Here is a 26,797-nt window from a genome sequence, read left to right as displayed (position 1 = left end):
CTGGGAAATATAGTGCTGGTGGATCTGCAACCTGTTCCAAATGTAAAGTAGGAACATTCAGTGCTGCAGGATATGATTCTTGCAGCACTTGCGGGATAGGAAAAGACACTAACTCTGATAAAACCGATTGTGGTGAGTATTGGGATTTGAACTGTTACCTAGTAGTTGTTACTTATTTGTAGGATTTTATCGATCAAATATCAAATCCTAACTTTAACGGCAACGTCCAGATTCGATGATTAAGTAATTAATTAATTAATTAATTGATTAATTACTCAGTAACAAGAAGAGTCATTCATAATCAGGGTAATGATTTATTTTACAATAAAAATAGAACCAACTGCAGGCAACTGCCTTATTGTTGATAACCTTTTTAGTTTCCTGTCCGGCGGGTACCTACAAAGACAGTTCTATGGCAGAGTGTCAACAATGTCCTCTTAACACATACAGTACAGAGAGTTCGGGATTGTGTACTGCTTGTCCTCAAGGATCTCAAGCAAACGAAGATCGAACAAAATGCGGTAAATATGTCAATTTATCACCTTATTCGAAGCATTGCAATGCTTTTTGTAATACATGTTCTATGGTTTCGGCAGGTAGACTAGATAGGACTTACGACGTAAATTAAGTGTCTGTAAACTTGCACAAACATCATTGAAAAAATACATATTTGAACCAATAAACTAAGTTTGATTGCACCACAATAAAAATTATGTAATTCATTTTCAGTTTCATGTGAGAGCTTGCCCTCAAGCTGGGGACAAATAATGACAGAGTCACAGTTCCCCCTCGCACCTGGGAGTGAAGTATCCTTGACGTGTAGCACTGGACACACTCTGACTGGAGCCAGCACTGTCACGTGTATTGAGGAAGATGATTTCTCCTTCAACGAAGAGCCTTCTTGTGTGTTAGGTTTGAACATACAATGTATAAAATATGCAATTTTTTCCCGACAAATTTGTAATTTGTAATTTGTTATTTGATCGAGCACATTATAATTAATAAACCTGTTTCTGTTTACTTTTTGCGCCTTTAAGGCTTTGTTTCGTTTATCTTTATTAAGTTACTTTTAAACAGAATATTTTTCGCACATAAGTGGGCTGGTTTTAATCATGTTTTTTCTTTCCCTTCTGTTTCCTAAGTCATTTTAATCGTCGTACCTTGACTTCTAGCTTAGTAAACAATTTGTACACACAGACGAATGCAGCAAACTGCCGAACATCCAGAACCTAGGAACAACCACCCAATTTCCTGTTCCCTACGATACCCGGGTAACAGTGCATTGTGATGCTGGGTACTCTCTTGTAGGTGGTGACATCATCACATGTATCCAGGATGATAACTATCAAAGTATTGATGGTCAACTTCCTTCTTGCGAAGAAAGTGAGTTTATCATTTTAACTTCTGTCATTAACGTTTTTTATGTTTTTAGAGATGAAAAAAATTGTTACTTTGCAACGTAAATAACACAATACTACAATAGCACAATATAAGAATATAACTGTTGAGTGTTGATCTACTGCATTATTATAGAAATTGTCATAAAGTCATAACAACCAGATTTCTGTTCCGGCGTACCTCCTGATATTTCACATCTAAAGTCGAGCACGATTTTCCCTGTGAGTTACGGGATAGTTGTGTCAGTGAGCTGTTCGGAAGACAACGAATTAAGGGGCGACGAAGTGATCACCTGTAACCAGGGTGTTCGTTTTGTTTTCCAGGAAAAACCTAAATGCAATGATGTCGGTATGTGCAATCTTGAAGTGACATCTAAATCTCTTTCAATTTTATAAATTTGTTTCTTTAACCGACTGGTTAGAAATTAAAATCCTTTCCGCAAAAACAGTTCACAAAAATTTAATTGTATGTATAGTTAATACGTGCAAATGTTTATTATTTGTTTAACATAAGCAACAAAACAATTCGTATAAGAAGACTGGATGTAGCATTAGATTCTATAGGAACTTGTACGGAGTTGCCGATAGGAGGACACTTAAAAACAGACTCTGTATTCCCGGTGAAGAAAGGAGCTGAGATATTCGTGAACTGTGTTGAGGGGTTCACCCTCACTTCAGGAGACAGAACGATAACCTGTGTACAAGACGCTGACTATACCTCATCGACTCAACTTCCAACTTGTATCATTGGTAAGAATATATTTTTCAAAAGGTGAAAAATTGTGATGTCTGCACTACCAAACTGATTCCAAATGTCTAATTGTACAATGTTTGAACGACATGAATCTGAACTCCAAAAATCATCTTAATAAGAAAGACAATCAGAACTCTTTGTAAATATTGTGTTTTTTTTTCTTCAGAAAAGTGCACAAAATTGCCGAATATCTTTGACTTGAAGACCAGCACCTCACTTCCAGTGGACCACGGAACAATAGTGGAAATGGACTGTATCCCGGGGTACAGTCTGTCAGGGAGCAGACTCATCACCTGTATTAAGGACAAGAATTGGGGTTTCTTGGATTCTCCTCAGTGTATTTTAGGTAGGTTTTTGTCGTACTTTCTAAAAAGGAATTATGATCAAAGAATTGAGACACTGCAGCAGTGACATGAGAGTTACATTGTGAGAAAGAGCAATTTAAGAGCACTTATATTAATTTATTATATCCAAAATGATATTTTCATCATATTGGCACGGGTGATATCAGGAAAAATAAAAATTGGTTAAATTGAATCAATTTTTCCATATTCACCTGAAATTCGTTACTCACTTTCCCTGATTTATAATATCGTAGCAACAAACTGTTACCCAATCATCTCAGATGCGTGTCCAGAACTACCATCAGCTGTTTCAGACATGACAACAACCAGCACCTTCCCCGTGATAGTAGGAACTGTGGTGGAGGTGAACTGTAAGCCGGGTCACACTCTCGCCGGAGACAACAGCATCACTTGTATCAGAGATTTTTCCTTCATAATCAGTCAACGTCCTACCTGCACCATAGGTTTGAAAATCATTAATTAAAAAATGTAGTCCCACCTATGAGATCAGAATAATGAAGAAATGTATATAACTATACTATAAATGTGTATAATAAGTTCAAGATACTTAATTTTAACCTTACTCTACAGATCGCTGCACCGGTATGATGATTGAAAACTACCTTTCAACTGACGCTACATTTCCTATCACATACGGAACTGCGATCACAGTAGTCTGTGATCCTGAGTACTCGCTGACGGGCAGTAAAGTGATAACATGTGAGAAAGGGATTGTATACTCTCACCAGTCTTCACGTCCTAAATGTGTTAACTCAGGTGAATGAACCAATAGATTAGCTGATATTATCGTATCGTATTGAATGATTTAATAGTTTCATTTTAATTATAGGTTTATCATAAATATGACGAAAGAGTAACCTGACTCATTATCACTCACAATCACTCACCATTTCCACATTCATGTTTTATTGTTGGAATGTGGTGATAATGTTATCAGATAACATTTTTGTCTTTATCGACGACCAGTCCAATTGATGTGCTTGTTTGTTTTTTGTAATGTTATTCAAGTCTCTCCAAGATATTAACTTCAGAGTTAAACTTTTCCTTAAAGACAGATATCTTGTAATGAAGCAGGTACAATCCATGATCGACTTTGTTCGAGGGATAATTATATTTTCTTTTTAGTATCGTGTTTGACTAACGTGGATCGATTGCGCATTACACTTGTCGAACTTTTTCAATACCGACTGATCAGACCAAACTGTTATAGCACTGCAGAAAAGTGCAAATTTTCCATGCAATAACTGATAAGGTTATTCGTACTGAGTTGAACGGAAATATTTTGAAAGTTTTTCGATTAGATAATGTTTCTAATTGCAGTTATTTAACTTCAACGTGTATAAGGACGCAGTTTTAAAAAAAAATCTTGAAACCTCGGAGCTGAAGTATTTTAATTTATAAATTTAATTAATTAATTTGAAGTAAGTTTCGGCAATTCGGTAATGGCTAATGCAGCTACGCACGGTAAAGTCACGGTTAAGGCACGTTTAAAGCACAGTTAAGGCCAGAGAGGGGGGGGGTTAAAGTCGAGTTTCCAGTTTTTACATATTTGATCAGAACTGCTGGAGACAAACTAGAAGAAAAAAACCGGACCGAAATCTGACTTTGCGTTTTTAAAATATCGCGCACCAAATATTGAGGTTTACATGTAATTACATGTAAAACTTTAACTTAAACTGTAAAAAGTTAAAACGTCCTAAGTTGATCAGAAGACTGGCCACATCCAGGAGCTGGAACTTGGCACAGGTGTTCCTTGGATTGTTGCGCAAAAAACTTATGTTTTAGAATTTTGATTTTTGCCTTTGTTCTTGAAATATGAGGTTAACAAAATTGCAAAATGTGATTTTTGAGATTTTTTCACTGATGGGAGACGAATGATAACATCTTAGAGAGAGAGAGAGAGAGAGAGAGAAAGAAAGAGTCCAACCTTTGAAGTGAGTACTTGGCCCGCAGATTCGAAGGAAAATATGCGAATTTGGTCTTCAGATTTAAAGGAAAGTGCGCAATTTGTCGCGGAGAACTGAAAAAATCGCGATTTGTCGCGAAGTCAGGATCTGAAAAAATCGCGATTTGTTGCGGCAAACCGGCAAACGTGAAAAATCGTGATTCCGCACATGCCGCAATTTCCTTTTGTCTTTACCCTGAAAGTGTTTGAAATGCAGGCTTTGTCGCGAAGCGCCAAAAAATTCAGGCTGTGGCGTGAAGCGCCAAAAAATATTTAGAATTTGTTGATGGTAAATCACAAACTTTTGATCGAATGATTGTGCGTATTGCAGTACTTAGCTATTAGCCTTGTGTCACTGCAACGATTTAATGTTGGGATATTTCTGCTGATTAAAATTTTGTATCACAACCATTCTCAAATCCACAGGATAAGAATTTACATGTGATGGGACACCAGCAGAAAGGGGGGCATTAGCATAAAGTATTTTTATCTGTGATTTTGAATTTACATGAGCTTTGATGAGGGGAGAAACAAAATTCATATTTGAGTTTCTCTCAACAATCCAGGGTTTTATGGTTTAATGTCACTATTAACATTTGCAGGACGCAGGTGTATTAGTATAGTCGTTCCTAATGTATCATACAGACACAGCACAAAACGCTGTTCCTTCGTACACACAAACACAACTTTGACAATTTTACACATTTTTCATCGGAATGGCCATACTTTTTTAGGGTTTATCGCGCTGCAACTAACTATAGAAGTATAGAGGCTCTGGGGGTAGGCAGCAACAGTCAAAACCCCTAGTGGTAGTGAGGGGACAACTGCTTTAATGGCAGTTCAATGTCTTGAAGTGAAGTTAATCTTAAAATCGTTGTTGAAGGACTTCTCCATTATATGTATTATGAATATGATCTCCACTCTCCACTTCTACCCCTACTTCACACTCTTTCACTTCCTCCGACCCAGGTGTCTACGCTTACTTCGTGACCCTTACTGCTTACATTTACCTTGAGGAGGCCGGTTCTATAACGAATGTCATTGCTCACACGTGCAAAAGAATGAGTTGTTTAACGTGTTCCTTCTTAATAAGCCGGAATTCAAATTGGACTATAAATTAAGATCAATCTTACTACTAAAATCTTTTAATTCGAATTCCGCTAAAATATGAATATAACAAGGTTCAAATGCATATTAATACAATATGATATGATACAAATTTACAAATACAATAAATAACTTCAACATGTCAAACCTTAATGCAAAATTAATTAATCTCTCATTGCATCATTTTGCAAAAGAAGTATATTTATACCGCGCCGATGTTCAATAACAAATATGTCTGATAATATAATTAAATTATAACATGAAATGTTCTTGTAAGAGTGGAATATAACTAATCCTGTGAAAAATAATAATCGTTTCGATGCAGATAATCACTTGTTATATTATTCAAAAAGTACCACGAAAAACATTTATGATATTGTGCATTTTTATATTTATCTGTATTTACATGTATATTCGAAAACAATTAAACAAATTAAAGAAATCAATCAAACAAATTAATTTTTATCATAACATGATGTCCGGTTAACACTGCTGAGATTTTCATAAATCAGTTTCCGGAACTGGAAATAAAGGATTTGAATGAATTGTTGTAGCTTTTTTGTAGATCGGACTGAAAGGTTGAGCTGTTAGTATTTTTGACAATTTAATTAATTATCCATCATTTTACATAAAACATAATTGTCCTTATGTTAAATTACAACGTGCTGAAAACTATAACGGACGTGTATAAAAATCACAATGAATTTTTTTAATGATGTTGAAAGCCCCAATCCTTCGAATTTTTGAATTACACACGATTTATAATAATAGTACAATGTAAGTAATGCTTTGTGAATTATTGTGAACAGTGGCGTAACGTTGCCTGTTGCCGGTAAAGTTTCTAAAAAAGTGTGTTTCTAGAGCAAAACACGCAGTTTTGCAAGTACCATAGTTAAGTTTTTCAAAATTGTCCCACATTCAAACGACGATTTGGCGCCCCCCGCACAGCGGGGTCGGTGGAACTCTTCGTTACGCCACTGATTGTGAACACAACGAAATAAAATGCACGACACTTCTTTGAACCATCCTTTATCAAATGATCACAGATATGACTGATTCTTTTCTCTTGATCGAAACACTATTTAAGTAAAACACCCAAAACCTGAAAATCCAAACAATGGATGCAACCCACACAATTTATTTTTTATAACGATGGAAAATTACAATAATTAACACAAACCATAGTGCGTACATTACAAGCGTGCTAAATCACTCTACACTCGTTCTTCGAGATTTTTCTAGAAGGACCCCCGACAGTTGAAACCATTTAGAATCGGTGTATTTTCGGACGCTGATTCCGAATCACCCCCATGAGGCCATGACATAGGGTTAAAATGCTCCCCTGGCGAGATATTGGCAAACAATTGTCTCGATCACGTGATATGACCGTATAAGGAAGTTGGTATAATTTCTCGTTAGGGTTAGGGTTTCAGCAAATGCTTTTGTTAGGGATTGGGTTAGGGTTAGGGTTGGGATCAAATTAGAGGAGGTTAGGATAGGGCCAGCTAAAGAACGGGTTGAAAAAGTTACAGTCGAGTGTAGAGTGATTAATCATCATCCCGTACATTATCACAATAATTAACACAAACCATAATGCGTACATTAAGTGCATTCAAAATGTTTAACCTAAAATTATCAGTCCTTTACGAAAAGAGGGTTGGTGTGCACTGTAATGGGTTTTTCATAGATCGGACTGAAAAGGTTATAGCAATAATAAAAAATATAATAAAGTTGTAAAATAATACACACATAGTATGTATAAATATAATATTATAACATAACATTATAAAATAATATTATAACATAATATTGTAACATTATATTATAACATAATATTATAACATAATATTATAACATAATATACACTTAAAAATAATAATATGTACATCTCATCAGTTGAGAAGAAAGCCTTAAAATATTACAAACTTCAGCAGTATTAAATTATATTCAGCATATTAATAGCATCGTAGGATTATAATATGCTGAATGCTGATTTGCAGCCAAACACTGAAAGAACCTGTTAAACTGTTTGTTAATTAACTTTGGTAGGTATAATTGCTGTTGGAAAATGTTTTTCCCGTGTTTTTTATATGAGCATATAATCAAGAGTTTTGTGTTATACTTATAGTAACATAGTAAGATCAGCAACAGCGATCACAGCTAAATCAGCAACATCACGTTACTTTTATATCACGTGACTTTTATATCACGTGACTTTTAAATCACGTGACTTTTATATCACGTGACTTTTATACCATGTGACTTTTATATCACGTGCCATTTATATCAGGTGACTTTTATATCACGCGACTTTTATACCACGTTACTGTTATATCACGTTACTTTTATATCACGTTACTGTTATATCACGTGCCATTTATATCACGTTACTTTTATATCACGTGACTTTTATACCACGTTACTGTTATATCACGTGACTTTTATATCGCGTGACTTTTGTTAATCTTACCTCTGGGTGGTATTCCACTTCGCAGCTGCCATATCTTCTTCAAACTTAGCATAGAGTTTTTTGTCCTGAACACAGGTATACATCAAGGTACTTCACTGACCAAATTAAGCTACGAGATGTACATGATTATATTTACAAAGTCAAATTGTTCAACAATATTTACCACACACTTTCGTGTTTTTAATTCATTTCTATGAACACGAATTAAGTACCTTATCGGATTTTACTTGAACGGACATTAATTGGACGCTGGAGGCCCTAGCGTTCATTTTAATGTCCGTTCAAATAAAGTCCGTTCACAAAATGTACGGTCAGATAATGTTCGATAAAGTAACTCACGGCGTATGTGGTCCAACACTTCCATGCCAGGAGTATAAAGAGACCCAACAGAACTATTGCTCCAACGATTAGTAAAATAATCCATATCAGGGCCTGTAAAAAGGGCGACATGTTGTTTACGAACATTTTAATTTCAAATAAGCAAATAAAGAAACTCAGTCGGGAAACGTACTCATCAATAACACCATAAATAACACTATGAAAATAAATCCGATATTTATAAATGTATCGATAACGACTATATGGTGTAATGAAGCTATTTGCAAACTAGTGACTCACGAACTCATCGCACTCGATTTCCTTGTCGTAGAAGACCGTAATATTCAAACTCTGTTCATAGTTTGTTGAGGACATGTATTTTTTAGCTATATAGAAATTAGCCCTGCAGTTGTACTCGTCATCATCGTACTGTCCACATGCTTCTACCTGGGACAAATATACTCTGTTATTATTATAAAGGAGTACTTAAATATAAAATATTGGTGCCCATTCTCAAAGGGAGATCGTCGAAACGTACTTTGTGGCCGAACAATAAAAACATTAACGTCGCTAAGTTTGGTATAAGCAAAAGGTAATGACTGAATAAACACCAAAACCGTGCAAGAAATTTTTACAGTTTACAATGCACATAACTAAAACACTTCAGAGGAAGGAAAATTATAAACGGTTAAAAAGCTGATACTCAATGACCATCGATTATTCCACATCAACAGTTTAAAAACTAACCTCATGGTAGCCCATGTCCTCTAAATCCATGTTCTTCAATTTTTCTACATCAACAGTTTTATCCATTTCCTGGTAATTCACCCCGTTGTTATCACACTCTTGTTTACAGTATTGTTCGATATCCACATTCCTCCCAAGTTCTGCTTTCGGAAACCTGGCGAGGAATCATGGAATTTGTAGATTGAAATATAGGTAAAAAGGTATGTAAACTAGGTATCACGGTATGTAAACTAGATATCAAAGTATGTAAACTAGGTATCACGGTATGTAAAAACTAGGTATCACGGTATGTAAAAACTAGGTATCAAGGTATGTAAATTAGGTATCACGGTATGTAAACTAGGTATCACGGTATGTAAAAACTAGGTATCACGGTATGTAAAAACTAGGTATCAAGGTATGTAAATTAGGTATCACGGTATGTAAACTAGGTATCACTGTATGTAAAAACTAGGTATAAAAGTATGTAAATTAGGTATCAAAGTATGTTAAAACTATGCATCAAGTTATGTAAACTAGGTATTACCTTATCGGACCTTATTTGGACGGACATTAAATGAACGGACATATTATCTTAAAATTTATTCCGCTTTTATTTTTATTCCCAATCTCGATTCCTTGCTAGCAGTCCGGTTAGTTTAGTACCTTTAGTGGGTCTCTTTTAATCATTAGTTCTAATTAAAGAACCTCTCACCCTCTCAGATTTTCACCGCTCCGATCATTTTTATAGCTTTATTATTTTTATCTTTTTACTACACTTACTAACACGTGTGCATTAGAAAGGAGCAATAGTTTGCGGAGGCATTCTAGAACGGTATATATTTTAGCTTTCAGTTTCTGTTTCATTATCTTAAAATTTATTCCGCTTTTATTTTTATTCCCAATCTCGATTCCTTGCTAGCAGTCCGGTTAATTTAGTACCTTTAGTGGGTCTCTTTTAATCATTAGTTCTAATTAAAGAACCTCTCACCCTCTCAGATTTTCACCGCTCCGATCATTTTTATAGCTTTATTATTTTTATCTTTTTACTACACTTACTAACACGTGTGCATTAGAAAGGAGCAATAGTTTGCGGAGGCATTCTAGAACGGTATATATTTTAGCTTTCAGTTTCTGTTTCATTATCTTAAAATTTATTCCGCTTTTATTTTTATTCCCAATCTCGATTCCTTGCTAGCAGTCCGGTTAATTTAGTACCTTTAGTGGGTCTCTTTTAATCATTAGTTCTAATTAAAGAACCTCTCACCCTCTCAGATTTTCACCGCTCCGATCATTTTTATAGCTTTATTATTTTTATCTTTTTACTACACTTACTAACACGTGTGCATTAGAAAGGAGCAATAGTTTGCGGAGGCATTCTAGAACGGTATATATTTTAGCTTTCAGTTTCTGTTTCATTATCTTAAAATTTATTCCGCTTTTATTTTTATTCCCAATCTCGATTCCTTGCTAGCAGTCCGGTTAATTTAGTACCTTTAGTGGGTCTCTTTTAATCATTAGTTCTAATTAAAGAACCTCTCACCCTCTCAGATTTTCACCGCTCCGATCATTTTTATAGCTTTATTATTTTTATCTTTTTACTACACTTACTAACACGTGTGCATTAGAAAGGAGCAATAGTTTGCGGAGGCATTCTAGAACGGTATATATTTTAGCTTTCAGTTTCTGTTTCATTATCTTAAAATTTATTCCGCTTTTATTTTTATTCCCAATCTCGATTCCTTGCTAGCAGTCCGGTTAATTTAGTACCTTTAGTGGGTCTCTTTTAATCATTAGTTCTAATTAAAGAACCTCTCACCCTCTCAGAAAACTCCGTTTGGAGATATTCCTTATTATGCTCTAAGTTATTAATTTTCCTTGTGTTTGAATCCTGTCACTTTTTAAATGTATTTAGTCTTTGTTATTTTCGGCCGATTTCTGCACTTTTACACTGGGTCATCATTCATAATTTCTGGGATTGAGACGACTTATATCAGCATTTAAGGAAGAGTTTGCTTGTCTGACTTACTTCATTAGACACTTCTGGTCAAGAACTGAACAAGAACCACATTAAAAAACTGGAACATCTGAATGACTCCGCAACTTAGGAATCAACTACTCATTTATTATCGCTCAATAATCGGTTTGGTATCGACGTTACATACTTTATTATTATTTTTTTTAAAGCTGATTTTAGAAACCAGGGAATTAAAGTTACCATCCTAAGGCTAACATTAAATCGCTGATTTTATTTATATATATCATTTTTGTTGTTCTTTCTTTTCATTCAAAACATTCCAGTACATTGTGCAGAAAGTTGGAGATGAAGCCGTAGTACGTACATGTAGCATTGCACTGGATCGAACTTGTGTGTGGTTTCCTCCAGTCTGCGCCGCGCGCTTATATAAACATACGCGGCGCAGATCGACTGGAGGAGATTGCACTGTGTAGGCTCCGGTGTAATATGATATGTATGTACTACGGCTTTACAAATTTTGGAAGCATGTAGGGATATAAATCTGATACCAATCGTATATACTAAAAATACTCTAGCACAATTGTAACTGCAGTTTTACAGAACTCTAAATGCTTAATGAACACTCTTGCAGGTACCACCCGTATTCACACTCAGACCTGAGTTTAGTCATTTTCCGATACGAGATTGGGGACGGGTTCTATAAACAAACAAACAAACAAACAAATGAACGGACATTATAATATCAATATAAGAATATTAAAGTTTTGACTTACTTTACAGAGAGACACAGTACACAGTCGATATGAGTACTACATTGTAGGGGTCCACAGAAAATACATTCCTCACAGTATCGACCTCTGAGCACAAAAATGAGGTGTTAATTTATGGATTTTGACGAAAATTTGGAGTTAATATCCGGATTTTAGCGTTTTTCCGATTTTATAAGTGAAGCAGATTGGAATTCGGAGCAAATGCACTTGGAAATATAATTTATTTAATTGATTATATTTATGTTCATTAGTTTACCTGTAGTTAGGTTTGCAGATACACCTGTTGCACTGACAGTCCCCTTGTTCAGGTCCACTGCAGGGTAACTCTCCTGACTCCAACTCTGAAACAGTATCTACATCATGTGTTTGTTGTATAGTTTATGGTTTCCAGATTGGACGAAAGAAACAAATTTTGTGATGATTCATATTTGAGACATGAGAAACACCATTTTAGGACGCGAGGCCGAGAGTTAGAACTCCTCGGACTTCTCTAGATCAATCCATTCTGTAACGTCCTCAATAATAATACATGTAACAAATGTGTAGTGTTGTAATTAGTTGATCTTCGATTTATAAAGTCTAATAGCAATTCATTAGATCAGATACTAGCAAGGATACAAAGTCCCAAAATGATTATTACTTTTATTGAATTCACAATATCCTAAAATAATTTACGCTATTTATACAAGATTCCAATTATGTTTGACACCACTATGTCCCCTACCTGGGTCAGGGTAAGGATTATAACACTTGTCTGAAGCCAGCTCGCAATCACACGCTTCCCCCTCCGTAGTGGCTACTTTAGGAACCCCGTGCTCTGTTTGCTCGCAGATACACTCTCCGCAGTTACAGTTTCCTAACCCACTGCAGATCTGGTGAGGGAATAAGTTAACCACTGCAGATCTGGTGATGAAATAAGTTAACCACTACAGATCTGGTGATGAAATAAGTTAACCACTGCAGATCTGGTGAGGGAATAAGTTAACCACTACAGATCTGGTGATGAAATAAGTTAACCACTGCAGATCTGGTGATGAAATAAGTTAACCACTGCAGATCTGGTGAGGGAATAAGTTAACCACTGCAGATCTGGTGAGGAAATAAGTTAACCACTGCAGATCTGGTGAGGGAATAAGTTGACTTATTTACACGTGATGTAACTGTAAGTAAATAAAGATCTTCGTTGATCGGGATAAATAAGTTCGTTGCTTGGTCTTATTTCTTAAAATGTACTTTTATTGTATTGGATTTATAGATGAAGATGCAACTTCAAGAAAACAAATGTGATCTTACATCCGCTATTGTATTTGATAACATAATACATAACGGGTAATACTAATAAAACGAAAATAACCATCAAACACATTCAGTATTTAAGAAAACACAATTTTTAAATATTTATTGAAACTATATAAAATTTGAATCACCTCACCTTACCATTACCCCCCTTAGGGCACTCGTAGTTGGAACACTCACAGAACTCCCCGTACCGTATATAAGGGGTTTCCACACCAGGGGGTGTTGCCGGGTGTCTGCACTCACACTACCCACACTCACACCTTCCTTGTTGGGAACAGTACTGGAGAGAGAGGGGAGTTGTTAGTATTACTTTATAATATGGTATTGTTACTATGGTAACACTACCAATTACCATATAAGGTAATATTAATATGTGAATACTAACCATGTTGGTATTAGGATCAGATTTACAAAGTTCATCACTTTTCTGGTAGCGAGGGGAACACTCGCAATCCTCTCCGAAGTAAGGGTCTCTGCACTCACAAGGTCCACAGACTCTGCTGCCATGGTTACTGCACACATCCTCTCCTGCCACTGTGGATATATAAGTTTAGTTATGGGTATATAATATAACACACTATTCTAACTCAGTTTAGTTATTTGTATTTGTATCATCAACACTAAAGTAAAGACAATAATGAAAGAGATACTGAAAACGTCGTCCAATCACCGATCAGATAAGAACAGGGAGATAAAATTCATCATTGCGGAAATTTAAAATTATTGAATAGAATATTGCAATCGCAAATCTCAACTTATCACAGAAACTAAGCTCACCTGGAACGCTACTATAACAATCGCAGTCACACTGGTGAGTAATAGTGACGAAGACAGTATCAAAACCGGGTATTATAATGGGGATAACTCTGACAGGGGGGTCGTCAGGGTTACACTTTTCCAACGTGAACGTTACCTGGGTAACGAGAAATAGTTACCATAGAAACGTTACTGTTAAAATCCACCGATCAAGCAAGAGAGGCCTTTAATTTGATAAACTGCTAAAAATGTATTGAGGAATCCTATAACAGTAGTCGAGCTGTAAATAATACCTTCCATGGTAGTGTTACTATGGTAGTGTTACTATGGTTACTCACCTCAAACTGTACCGTCTCCCCATGTTTAACATTAGTACAGCCATTAGGAACACTCTCCGGACACAGTGGTTTAATGTTGATAACGTAGCCCAGATCGTCCAGGATAACCAGGTTGATGGTTGATGTGATACGGTATAGGGCGGTTCGGACAAGGTCTACAATGTTTGAGGAATCCTGGGAGATTATGCTAATTAATTTTATTTTTAATAAAATGAAAAATGTTTTTTAGGAAACGTATAAATAACCTAAAATTGTGTCTTGAGAGGATGACGAAATATTTATTAAGTGGTCTCTAACCTATAAAAAGTAAAAATGTAACCTAGGCTTATTTTGTAGGCTCCATGGTTTGCTTACATTATTTGTTATTTTGTAGTATAGAATGTATCATGAAGAGGGTATTAATTTTAGGTTTGTTCGTTGAATAGCTAGACGAATAGCTTATAGACGGCACTTTCTGAGTACGTGATGTGGTCGTAGTTCTAGCTAGATTTTGTAATTTTCTAGCTAGATTTCGCTATATTTCGTAATTTTGAAATCGTGCAACGTCTAGCAGGGTTCTTAGTCTCTGTATTCAGTGTTCATGGTTGCGCCAGGAGTTACAACTGTAAAGTAACGTTCCAGCTTCCACCATCGTGGTTGCAGTTTTGATATAGATCTCTCTTTACTCTAGCCAGTATGTCAATATCTATCACGAATTGTTTATTTATGGTGTGACCAGCTTTTATCTTACTGAGGACTACTCGGACTATAATACGAGAAATATTTATGTTCGGCATAATTCCGGTGACCTAAATGATTTTGGAACGAAAATGTGGGAATTTTTCCCGAAAACCGCCAAATTTCGTACCCCAAATTAAATCATGGTATTTGGGGATTTTTTTCATCTCTTTATTTTACAAAAAAGAAACCCAATATTTGTGAGCTTTTATCTAGCTGGGGACCTACTGCAAAACAACAAAATCCCCGCATCACGTATTAGGAAAGTGCCGTCTAGCTAGAACAACAACCCGTTATGTGTCTTCTAGCGGTCTAGCTGGCCAGATGTGGTGTGAACTTTTATCCTTTTTTCTCACGCTCCTTGGTTTGCTTACATCATTTGTTACAGTGTAGCGTTGATAATGTCAAAATGTCAATAATTTAGGTAATCTGGTTGTTAAATTTCTATTGCGTCGGTGTGAACTGTAAGTGTAACGGCTTCTATGTTTTGCAAAGGGACCTTAAAGTTTTTTCTGTGGTTCTCCACTCCGACCATGAGAGGATTTTGTTAGGAAAACTTGCATAAAACTCCAGGTAAGGTATATGTTTAATTTATTGATTTTTCACTAAATATATATTTTAATTTTGAATGCCGTTCGGTATTTAGATTTTATTGACCACTGAAGTTACAAATTAACTGAGAAGCCCCTAGTAATTACTGTCAGTTACTGACTTACCGGTGACAAGACCCCCACATCAGATAGCTGGGTCATGTGGTCACTCAGCTGTTCGTACAGGTTTACGTAGTCGGTCTCTATAGCGAATATCGGTATTATGTTGTTTCTGATCAGCATCTGGTTCACCTGCAACAGGTTCTTCAGTTGTACTAAAGATATTTTACTGGGCGGCGCTCATGGCAGCTGTCAATCTGTCATACTCATTCCGCCGCAGCTTCAATAGTGTTTACTTTTATAAAAACTATTAGCCTGGAGTCCCAAGGTAAAAGATAATCTTGTTAATACTTTAATTTAATGAGTTATACTTTTGCTCACATTTACACATTTGCTCACATCACTCACAGTCAGCCGATCTGACATGGTTAACCACCTTTGTTGTGATGTTGGTTAATCATATGAGCGTGATATAAATACCTCATTTCATTTCAATAACACGATTGAAATGCCTGAATAATTTGCTTATGATCTATTAATAGTTCCACAGTAAAACCGGGTAGAATAAAGTATTTAAATGAAGAAACTGCAAACGGGGGCCGACATAGGTTTAGTTAGTCAGAATTCATATGTATAATGCAGTTTCTACCATAGAGATACCATTTGCATATTATTGATAAATTAATATTATGAATAAATAAATCATGGTTATTTTAAGGAAAGGCACAAACTCACAAAAGAAGACCGCCGATGGGGATAAGGACCCTTAATCAGTTAATTATATCAGTAGCACCCATCTAATTATATATTAACATATTAATCACTTTAATTAACATATTAATTACTTAATTAACATATATCTCACCTGCTCAATAGTAGGATAATCCTGCTGCTCCGCCTTCTCGTAGTACCTATTCTCCTTATCAAGACTACATTTCCCACTATTAGGGTTAACTAACCCGGCCAATTTACCGTCCCCTGCAATGTGAATCCCCGCGTCGCTCGCGTATATTACTATCTTACGTGACTTTTCTCTGAATCCTGCCAATAATATTTAGATTAAAATTAACGATCATTTCAACTTTCAAATGTTTTTTTTGTTTGTTTTTGTTTTTCAGAAAGTAATTTTCCTGCTGAAGCAATTTTATTAAAATAAGCTGGAAAAACATGATTTATGATCACAAACTAAGTTTGATTGTGTGTTATCAGTGCAATTATTATCGGTCTTTTTTTCACAATTGCCAATACTATTTTACAATTGCCAATACTAATTAGAAAAAACACATGTCCAAACACATGTCAATCAAAATTCAAAAGTTACTTCATAAACTTACCTAACTTTTTGTAGCACGCGGCAACCTGTAAAAGCGCTTCAAAGCCACCCTCAGGAAAATCAATGTTCGAAGAAACCCCCAAATTATTAAGTGTATCTATAAAAGTTTCCAGACTGTTTGCCAGCTTCATTTCATTTCTAAACGAATAGGATGGCGGACACGAGAATGGCTGAAAAATATTATAGTGAAACTGAAAGAACCAAAAAAACGTATTTCTATTAAAAATATAACAACTGCTTAAAAAGACAATAAGTAAAAAGTATTTTCAAGAAGCATACACATAAGGAAGCACCTTCAATATTCTGGTCTTTGAATAATTATCCCACCAATTTAATCTTATAAACACAGTTTTTTCCTACACGGGGATACCAGGCTTTAAGTTTTTTTAATAAACTGGAGAATGTTATACTGTTATACATTACTCATTACCTCGCCAGTAAGCATATCAACTTCATCAGTAAAGCAAGGGTTCTTCAGTCTCTCCGGGTCCATGTAGGAATAAGGTGCTATCCTTTTGTCGATGAATGTTCCAAAACCTGGTATATTAAGATTTTATTTTACGCAGAATATTAATCAGTTAATAACATTAACAATAGCTCGTACTTTGAATATCTCAATTATGATGGTATTATATACAGCTTTTAACAGCTGAGCTATTAAAAATGTAAATACCTATCGTGAAATCTTCGCTGACTTTCCTGAACTCTTCGGTCAGGTTTCCCGCCAAAAGTTTTAAGTTTTCCAGATCGTCCTTCATAGAATAAGAAAAGTCCATCAAGTAGTAGGAGTCTATCGGATAACCTTCAGCCGGTCTGAGAATGATATTTTACATTTGTACTTGAACTGGTATAGAATATTTTACTACTTCTTACAAAAAATAATATATATCTAAAGAGACCCGGTTTGATGTTTGTGATTCGACATACCTAATGCTCTAATGGCTAATCAATTAATTAACCTAACTGATTAATTAACATACCTGACTTTGATAACCTGACTAACAGGTTGCTTTGCTCTAAGGTCTATACTGAACATGGTAGGAGTTACTTGGTTTGTATCATTCAACTCTGGTCCTGTGGAGGTTAGGTGTCTTGTCAAATACAAGGATTTATTTTATACTGGCCTTGAACTGGCTTGGTCCTGCAAGGGGTTGTAGGTCATTCTACGTTGATTTTAAAAGCAGAGAAGTGGAGGGAAATGCCAGTTAAAAAGCGGCTGAGCGAAGAAATTAGTATAGCCCAGTAAAAACATTTACATTGTTGCGAATGAATATCACCATAGCTCAGCTCAATATAATATAGCGATCAAATAACGTAAAACTAACCTCTTGAAACAGTGACAGTACTCTCGTAATTAGTTAACATGTTGCAAGTAGCGTTGTTGAGATACCAAGCTCCTGCCACAAAACAGTGGGGATGTGGCCAGGAGGAGTCAGCGCACCTGAAGTGGCTTGTCAAAACACAAGGATATATTTTATACGGTAATACTTATTAGTGCACCAGGAGGAGTCAGCGCACCTGAAGTGGCGTGTCAAACACAAGGATATATTTTATACGGTAATACTTATTAGTGCACCAGGAGGAGTCAGCGCACCTGAAGTGGCGTGTCAAACACAAGGATATATTTTATACGGTAATACTTATTAGTGCACCAGGAGGAGTCAGCGCACCTGAAGTGGCGTGTCAAACACAAGGATATATTTTATACGGTAATACTTATTAGTGCACCAGGAGGAGTCAGCGCACCTGAAGTGGCGTGTCAAACACAAGGATATATTTTATACGGTAATACTTATTAGTGCACCAGGAGGAGTCAGCGCACCTGAAGTGGCGTGTCAAACACAAGGATATATTTTATACGGTAATACTTATTAGTGCACCAGGAGGAGTCAGCGCACCTGAAGTGGCGTGTCAAACACAAGGATATATTTTATACGGTAATACTTATTAGTGCACCAGGAGGAGTCAGCGCACCTGAAGTGGCGTGTCAAACACAAGGATATATTTTATACGGTAATACTTATTAGTGCACCAGGAGGAGTCAGCGCACCTGAAGTGGCGTGTCAAACACAAGGATATATTTTATACGGTAATACTTATTAGTGCACCAGGAGGAGTCAGCGCACCTGAAGTGGCGTGTCAAACACAAGGATATATTTTATACGGTAATACTTATTAGTGCACCAGGAGGAGTCAGCGCACCTGAAGTGGCGTGTCAAACACAAGGATATATTTTATACGGTAATACTTATTAGTGCACCAGGAGGAGTCAGCGCACCTGAAGTGGCGTGTCAAACACAAGGATATATTTTATACGGTAATACTTATTAGTGCACCAGGAGGAGTCAGCGCACCTGAAGTGGCGTGTCAAACACAAGGATATATTTTATACGGTAATACTTATTAGTGCACCAGGAGGAGTCAGCGCACCTGAAGTGGCGTGTCAAACACAAGGATATATTTTATACGGTAATACTTATTAGTGCACCAGGAGGAGTCAGCGCACCTGAAGTGGCGTGTCAAACACAAGGATATATTTTATACGGTAATACTTATTAGTGCACCAGGAGGAGTCAGCGCACCTGAAGTGGCGTGTCAAACACAAGGATATATTTTATATAGTAATACTTATTAGTGCACCAGGAGGAGTCAGCGCACCTGAAGTGGCGTGTCAAACACAAGGATATATTTTATACGGTAATACTTATTAGTGCACCAGGAGGAGTCAGCGCACCTGAAGTGACGTGTCAAACACAAGGATATATTTTATACGGTAATACTTATTAGTGCACCAGGAAGAGTCAGCGCACCTGAAGTGGCGTGTCAAACACAAGGAAATATTTTATACGGTAATACTTATTAATGCACCAGGATGAGTGGACACCTGGTGGGGAGGTGTCAAACATAAGGATATATTTTTACCAGAAGTTTTGTTAAAAGATCGTACGATTTAGTTTTTTAAAACCAATCAAACACAACAAAGGCAATATGTAATTGTAAGTGCGGAAATGTGTTTTGTTACAAAAACACCGCAATTAAGCTGAACAATTCGCCAAATTTGCAGCCTTTATAGGTACTTAGGTCTTAGGTACTTTCAGGTTGGATTATCCGACAGCGTAGTATATAATGTTGCATTACACATTTGTTTAGTTTAGCACAACACATAAGTTACAAGGTTAATGTCGTACACTGAGTTTCCTAACAATTCAAAATGTATGGATCTAGAATTACCCTCACAGATAAAAAAGGGCGTGGCCGCCACGCAAATTACACAAGGTTTTTTTCTTGGGAATTTTGAGAGAAGTTAGCTGAGACATATATCTACACGTAGAAATCAAAAATCCTCTGTAAAAAAATTGTTCATATTTCCGTGGATTTTATGCCAGGATGACTACACTAAATACGATTAGATGGGCAGGGCTAGCTTAGTTGAGCTAGTCATGAGCATAACTGAGGCAGAGTATTCAATATTGTAACTCCACAACACACCCCAACTCATTGTGTGTATAAGCTAAAATGCCTGCAAACTGCATGCAAACTGTAATTTTATCTAATTTAAACTAAAATACATCTAATCGTGACTAAAGTGACTCAATTTCAATCTCTTGAGAGATTGCGATCCAGCTTGAAGTCTGAAGAGTTATTCATTTGCCAAGATTCACTCTTTGATTTTGTTTATCTATCAAATATCGATAGTATTTTAAGTCACTGCATTATATCAACTTGCCATTTAATAAATGATAATACATAATAATTATAATGAACTTTCTGGGAATATGTTTTAGAAGAAAGATTGTGTGTTTATCCTGATGAATTTTTAAAGTAATTCGTTCAGTTCTTTCCCTTATTTTTGATGTTATGTCATGGAAAACATTTAACCCTAACCATAGTTATGGGCATGTCAAATCTAAAAAAATAACGATAGCTGGTTAACAAAAAAAGTATGGTATATAAGGTCAAAAGTGCGATTCCGCACCCACCGAACGTTTGTATTGCCTCTGAAACACAAGGATTTATTTTATACTGTGGAAGTTTTTTAAAAGGATTGTGAACTATTCGCAGCAGATATTAAAATTCTTGATTTAGTCTTGAAACCCCAATCAAGCAATTAGAATATAATGTGAGGTACTTACATAATGATAATTACCACGCTAGATACTTATTATTTTTAAAGGTACTTACCAGGCGCATTCTGAAAAGTTTCTGAGACACTGGTTACAGTCGTCAATGAGATTACAGTGGTCGAATGCTGACGCTTGTTGAGACACTAGCATGCATGATAGGACCTGAAGTGGATAATGATAAGCTAAAATAAAGTAACATTTTTGGGGGACCAGAGTGAGAGTCCAAAGCACATGATGTTATTGCCAAACCTTAGTTCAAAGTATAACTATAATCTTGCAATCGGTACTCCGTTCAACATTGTATTTTGTAAATATTGAAAACATAAAACTTAAAAGCGTACTTACCGTTATCGTGAGAGCAGCTGATAAGACTCGACCATCAATAACCATATCTGTCAAGGTTATATTTTTAGAACTTGGGTAATAATGATATCGCACTCAAAAGTGAACTGAATTCTCGGTTTTGTCCCAATCTTGCTTTTTTTCAAAAGTTGATTAGAATTGTTTGTTTCTTTTCAGCTTTTTATTTTTATTTCAAATATAACAGTGCTTGCAAGCACGACCGTTGTACCTTCTAAATCTGAAATTTAGCATGGCGGCTATTTTACAATAGAGTGTCGTAATACATATACCTATCTACTTAATAATAGTGAAAACCCCGTCTGTTCGTTCGTCTGTCTGTTTATAATATCCAAACCACTTAATCAAGAAAACGGTAACAGAATTGGAATTGGTTATTTCGGTATATAGTGCCGAAAAACGCTGACGAAGCAAACAAACTTAGGTTTTTGAAAATGGACTAAAGTAAGTGGGTCAATCAATGGTTTAATTGCAGGTAGCCTGCTGATTTTTTGTATAGCGGCAGTTAACTGAATGTTTTGCTTTAATTGAATTTCCTATGATTATGAAACACAGTTCGCCCAATACATATTTAGTTGCAAGCATGACATCAGGACGGCAGGTTATAAGTAGGCAAATCCACTCACTCGCTCAGACCGAGGAGCAAACTGCAATTAACTTTCGGGTGAACGGTGCTTGATAGGAAATTCAATTAGAGTACAACATTCCGTTATAAACCCCTCCGGGATAGAATAAGATTCTGATAATCCCGGCTCCCGCTAAATAGATTTTGATAATCCCGGCTCCCGCTGTTAGTTTTTTCCCGCTGAATGAATAACCCCGGCATAGTTTCTATAATCCCGTCCCGCTAATTTGGCTCAACAAGATTTGTTTTGTTTTGATATTCCATGAGAATTTCAACCGCGCACTGTCACGTGTTTTGATGACGTGTATCACGTGACTAACTACTACGACGCGCATTGGTAAAAAATATCACGTGACCTATTGGCTTAACGTAAGAACTATAAATACACTTGATCTACGTATCGGTCTAATTGCAGGCGCTGGCAAAACTCCAGTACACTGCTTACATTACTAATACTCTTACATTAATTGGACCAGTTCCAGAACTTGTCTAGACGTTTACATTTGATTTTGTCCGGTTAATTTTGTCGTGTTTGATATAAGCCATGTATGATAGTCGTCTACTTTGATGAACTTAATCATCATGACACGATATCATTATTAGCTCCACCTTTTATCGCTTGCCAGGCTTAACTCGACGCCCCTTATGATTATCGATATTCATATTCATTCAACGTTCTGAGGAATAATGTTTAGATATAACGCCAATTTCAAATGTCATAGTACCTTAGTTGTATTTATTTGGTAGTCCCCAATTCCATTTCATATTTTCCATACTGATCTCAAATAGCTAGAATTAAGAGTAAAATGTCAAATTTGTTGGTCCTAGCACTAACCCGGAGGGGTTTATAACACATAACACCGGCACACTTAAGTTATATTAAAATAACCCCTCGTGCTAAAGCACGTCGGGGTTATTTTCATAATAATCCCTCGTGCTTCGCACTCGAAATTATTATAAATTTTTCCCGCGCGTCGCGGGAAAAATTGAAATATAATCCCTGCGCATGCCGGGGTTATGTGTGTTATAACTACCGCTATAACGTTTCGATACCTCCATTAAGTTTGAGTGTGTTCTCTTCATCCTCACTGGCAACGATTTTTGTTTTTCAGATGTGTTATTCTGCCACTTGAAATTTTGTTAACGTTTCTGCATGATGCAGGTTTTCGACTGAGCACGTTTATACTTTTGTACCGTTTTAACTGCGACAGCGAAATCACGGCCGAAATATCTATACTCAGGGGGAAACGTTTTGCCAGTCAATTAAGTATCATTTTTAATTGTCTATCGTTTCAAAATTATAAAAAATTCAGCAATGTTGGACCACAAGTCTTGTGAATAATATTTTACTAGCATTTTACAGTGATTTTAGCGGTTTGAGTCAGCATGACAACATGTCACCTATGCATGTAACTCGATCATATCTCTCGATCACTGATTAAATGAGTAAAGCGAGCGACTGATGTCAATCTCGTTATTATTTTGCATTTGACAACAGCTACAGTAATTCTAATTGATACTGTTTCTTTTTGTTTGAAAAAAAGGAGACACTGGCGAAGAAGACGGTCCACTTTACCCAATTTTGGGTTTCGGTTAAAAGGTTTATACTAATCCATTTTCAGTGATGGTATCTAGCAAGGAAACAATCCTGGTGAAGGTGATGAAATCACTGTGGTACACCGTAGTACTATGGTTAGTCATTGTCTTCAGCTCCGTCATCTTAATGGGAATAGAGGGGAACCACCACCAGCTGGTACAATGGAGGAACATGGAGGAACTGGAGCAGTTTAACAAAAGTCTTTATAAGGTGATCAGCGTTACTATTCCAACTGTTACTATTCCAAATGTTACTATGCCACTGTTACTATGCCAACCGTTACTATACCAGTACTATGAAAATCTTTACACTCCTTTTTAATCGCAAGATTTCTTCACTACTAAGTTTAATTTATTCAAAATGATGACATTGTATGATGTGAGCTGTTTTGGAGTATCATTATCTAGTTATAATGACGTTCTTAACAGTGGATAACGAAGACAGATAGCGCCGCTGCTACAAGTCTCAGAGAGAAGATAGGACTAAACGAGCAGCTCGGGGAGTCAGAATACGAGGAAAAAGCTCTGACACAGTTCGAAGCAAACTTCACGCAAATATTTAAGCGCATGAAGGCTAACTGCACGTTGGCGACTCATGATTTGAAGTCTTGGAACAATATGACTCAATCCACGGGAGATGCCTTTATGTATGCAGTGAGCATATTATCAACAGTAGGTCAGTGGGTATGCACCAGCACCAGCACCAGCACCAGCACCAGCACCAGCACCAGCACCAGCACCAGCACCAGCACCAGCACCAGCACCAGCACCAGCACCAGCACCAGCACCAGCACCAGCACCAGCACCAGCACCAGCACCAGCACCAGCACCAGCACCAGCACCAGCACCAGCACCAGCACCAGCACCAGCACCAGCACCAGCACCAGCACCAGCACCAGCACCAGCACTAGCACTAGCATCAGCACCAGCACCAGCACCAGCACCAGCACCAGCACCAGCACCAGCACCAGCACCATTACAGATTGAAGGGTTTAGATTTAAGATTAAATTTAACTTTTATTTTCAGGATGGGGTGTGGCGTATCCTCCGACTAATGACCTTAGAGTGGTCACAATATTCTATGCTTTGTTAGGAGTACCCCTCTTCGGTGCTTTCATAGGTATTTGGTATTTAAACGTTCAATATGCCAACCGTAATTATTATGTCAACCGTTTTTACAAGAAAGCTGATCCTTTCATCTTAAAATAATCATGAACTCTGATCCTCCCACTATATCTGTATCAGAAATGAATAAAAATTGACAAAAATTTCAACTTCACAGCTTTATATTTTGCCAGGGTATCAAATGAGTTTCGTGGAGTATGTGGAAAACAGAATGAAAAGAAATAGATTTGTTAAAACCTTCTTGGGAGGCGTCACTACGATCAATGTTTGCATGGGCGTGGTTATGCTCACAATCGCTTTAATATACTGTGAGTTTAAACTTTAAGCACGAAACTGATTTCATGTCCAAGTGATTTTCAATAGATCCAGCAATAACTGCCTCAGTTGATACTGATGCATTCAAAAATTAACAAAATTTAGATTAATGTAGCTTGATGTCTATGACCAAAATCAAAAATGAAACAATAACTCCAGTTTTCCCTGTCAGGTTCGATCAGTATGTTCATGGTTAACGAAGAAAAGAATGATCCTGAACTAGCATACGATCTGGCTGTAATTGGTGAAAAGGATCACTGGACCTACTTCACTACCATCTACTTCACCTTTCAGGTCTTTATTAATTTGATTTATTGGATTACTGGTCATATCTTTATTAGGTACTGATGAGTGATGATGAAACAAAATATTCTACCAATGTTGTAAAAATTTAATTTGAAGTTAAACACTCATTCGTTGTCTGATCGCGGAAAATATTGATTCTTCATCTTTCAGGTGGTATCCACAATAGGGTTCGGTGACGAGTTCATTTACAGCCGCGAGAAAAGTTCGCTGAGTTTCATCAAGCCCATCTTCCTTATCATATTCATTGCGTTTCTCATCGCTTTATTCACTCATGTGTTTGGTAAAATACAGCGGGGAGTGGATAAGAGGGCGGACAAAAAGAGCCGACAGTCCTCAATGGCGATAAGAAACATCTCGCTGGGAGTTAAAAGAGCTTCGACGGTAATGATTGGGAAGCAATCTCAGCGGATTCTAATTGCTAATAGGATTGAAGAGGAGAAAGACATTGACGAAGCAAGCTCAATGACTAATCAAGTCACAAATTGAAAGCCAAAAAGTGAAAGTAGATGGCTTGACATGGTTAGATTTAAGGTTAAAAACGCTGTTTTCATTTTTATTAATTTCGATTCGATGTTAAACGGAACTGTGACTCTGGAATGACCCTGATTGAGTTTGCAGGTTGAGATGATGACTCAGTATACAATTCTTTATCCTGATTTTAAAACAAAATAGAGACTTCATGTTCTGCATAATAAAGGTATGGTAGAGGAATTAGCTATCAGCTTATCAGTTAACTAGGTGTTATTTGCTCGAAATAATTTGAAAGTTTCTTTTCTAATAGTTTTAAAATGGTTTTATTTTATTCGAAGGGTTGTCTAATCAAATTCGTTGGAAAATATTTTCATAAATAGAAGCAGTCACAACTGAGAAACTGGAAAAATGTGAAGGTTGAAGAGTGAGATAATTTTTGAGATAAGATTAAAAAGTCGGGTAATTCTAGGCTGAAGTGAGCGAGAGACCGGAAAGAAAAAGAAAAAAAAAAGAAAAGCATGTTGATGTGAGGCTGCAGAAGAGGTTAAAAAGCTAAAAGCTAAATTCGTTTTATATTTATTTAGTTCAAGTCAAACATTTTTTCTCAATAAGACAACTATAAAACTAGAAACAATTTGATGAAGAATGCAGGTTATTTGAACGATATCATCTAAAACCCAACGTTACATAAACGTGCAAACAACTGAAACAACTGCAAAATGTAAATTTATTCGGTCTGTGTAGAAACGTGCACCGGTCAGTAGAAAGTTATAAGGCGGAAGCTGGGTTGACCAGTATTGCTTGTATTCAACTTGCATTTTACATTGCTTCTGTTATATTCTTAATTAGTCGCCATCCTCAGAATGTGAGCTATGAAATGCAAGTTTTAACAATCTAGAATTAGATTGAATTATTTTCTATAACAGAAGATTGGCAAGGTTCATATGTGTGA

At 36.4% G+C, this 26,797-nt stretch overlaps 2 protein-coding genes across 2 annotated transcripts; one reads left to right on the top strand and one right to left on the bottom strand.

Moving 5' to 3' along the window:
* Positions 1-767: 767 nt before the first annotated feature.
* Positions 768-3,280, top strand: LOC134821572 (seizure protein 6 homolog). The gene is made up of 7 exons (XM_063832274.1): positions 768-912; positions 1,198-1,383; positions 1,561-1,746; positions 1,962-2,147; positions 2,375-2,497; positions 2,777-2,959; positions 3,087-3,280. The coding sequence occupies exons 1-7, from the start codon at positions 768-770 to the stop codon at positions 3,278-3,280; spliced, it is 1,203 nt and encodes a 400-aa protein (XP_063688344.1).
* Positions 3,281-5,683: 2,403 nt separating this feature from the next.
* Positions 5,684-22,116, bottom strand: LOC134821570 (integrin beta-3-like). Its single transcript, XM_063832273.1, has 21 exons — positions 21,393-22,116; positions 21,106-21,209; positions 18,249-18,364; positions 17,904-17,997; positions 17,597-17,736; positions 17,354-17,460; positions 16,925-17,093; positions 16,456-16,631; positions 15,657-15,782; positions 14,224-14,397; positions 13,907-14,042; positions 13,515-13,663; positions 13,263-13,373; positions 12,555-12,702; positions 12,087-12,171; positions 11,834-11,917; positions 9,104-9,257; positions 8,657-8,803; positions 8,378-8,470; positions 8,039-8,103; positions 5,684-6,139 (listed from the first exon to the last, which is right to left on the bottom strand). Exons 1-21 carry the CDS (start codon positions 21,435-21,437, stop codon positions 6,070-6,072), a joined length of 2,493 nt encoding a protein of 830 aa, XP_063688343.1. The 5' UTR covers positions 21,438-22,116; the 3' UTR covers positions 5,684-6,069.
* Positions 22,117-26,797: the final 4,681 nt, after the last annotated feature.

This window comes from Bolinopsis microptera, chromosome 10 (genome assembly GCF_026151205.1).
Source record: "Bolinopsis microptera isolate Bmic1 chromosome 10, MBARI_Bmic_1.0, whole genome shotgun sequence".
Classification (NCBI taxonomy): domain Eukaryota; kingdom Metazoa; phylum Ctenophora; class Tentaculata; order Lobata; family Bolinopsidae; genus Bolinopsis; species Bolinopsis microptera.
The sequence above is the reverse complement of the archived record's forward strand: the minus strand, read 5'-3'. Positions and strand labels throughout refer to the sequence as shown.

What these genes read in the sequence shown, in the direction of transcription:
- LOC134821572 (XM_063832274.1), top strand. Translation starts at nt 768, where the DNA reads ATGACAGAGTCACAGTTCCCCCTCGCACCTGGGAGTGAAGTATCCTTG. An exon ending in ACTTCCTTCTTGCGAAGAAA is followed by an intron (nt 1,384 to 1,560) that starts GTGAGTTTATCA and finishes CATAACAACCAG; the next exon opens with ATTTCTGTTCCGGCGTACCT. An exon ending in ACTTCCAACTTGTATCATTG is followed by an intron (nt 2,148 to 2,374) that starts GTAAGAATATAT and finishes CCTCACTTCCAG; the next exon opens with TGGACCACGGAACAATAGTG.
- LOC134821570 (XM_063832273.1), bottom strand. Translation starts at nt 21,437, where the DNA reads ATGGTTATTGATGGTCGAGTCTTATCAGCTGCTCTCACGATAACG. An exon ending in GGGAGACGGTACAGTTTGAG is followed by an intron (nt 14,043 to 14,223) that starts GTGAGTAACCAT and finishes CTCGTTACCCAG; the next exon opens with GTAACGTTCACGTTGGAAAA. An exon ending in ATCTGCAAACCTAACTACAG is followed by an intron (nt 11,918 to 12,086) that starts GTAAACTAATGA and finishes TTTTGTGCTCAG; the next exon opens with AGGTCGATACTGTGAGGAAT.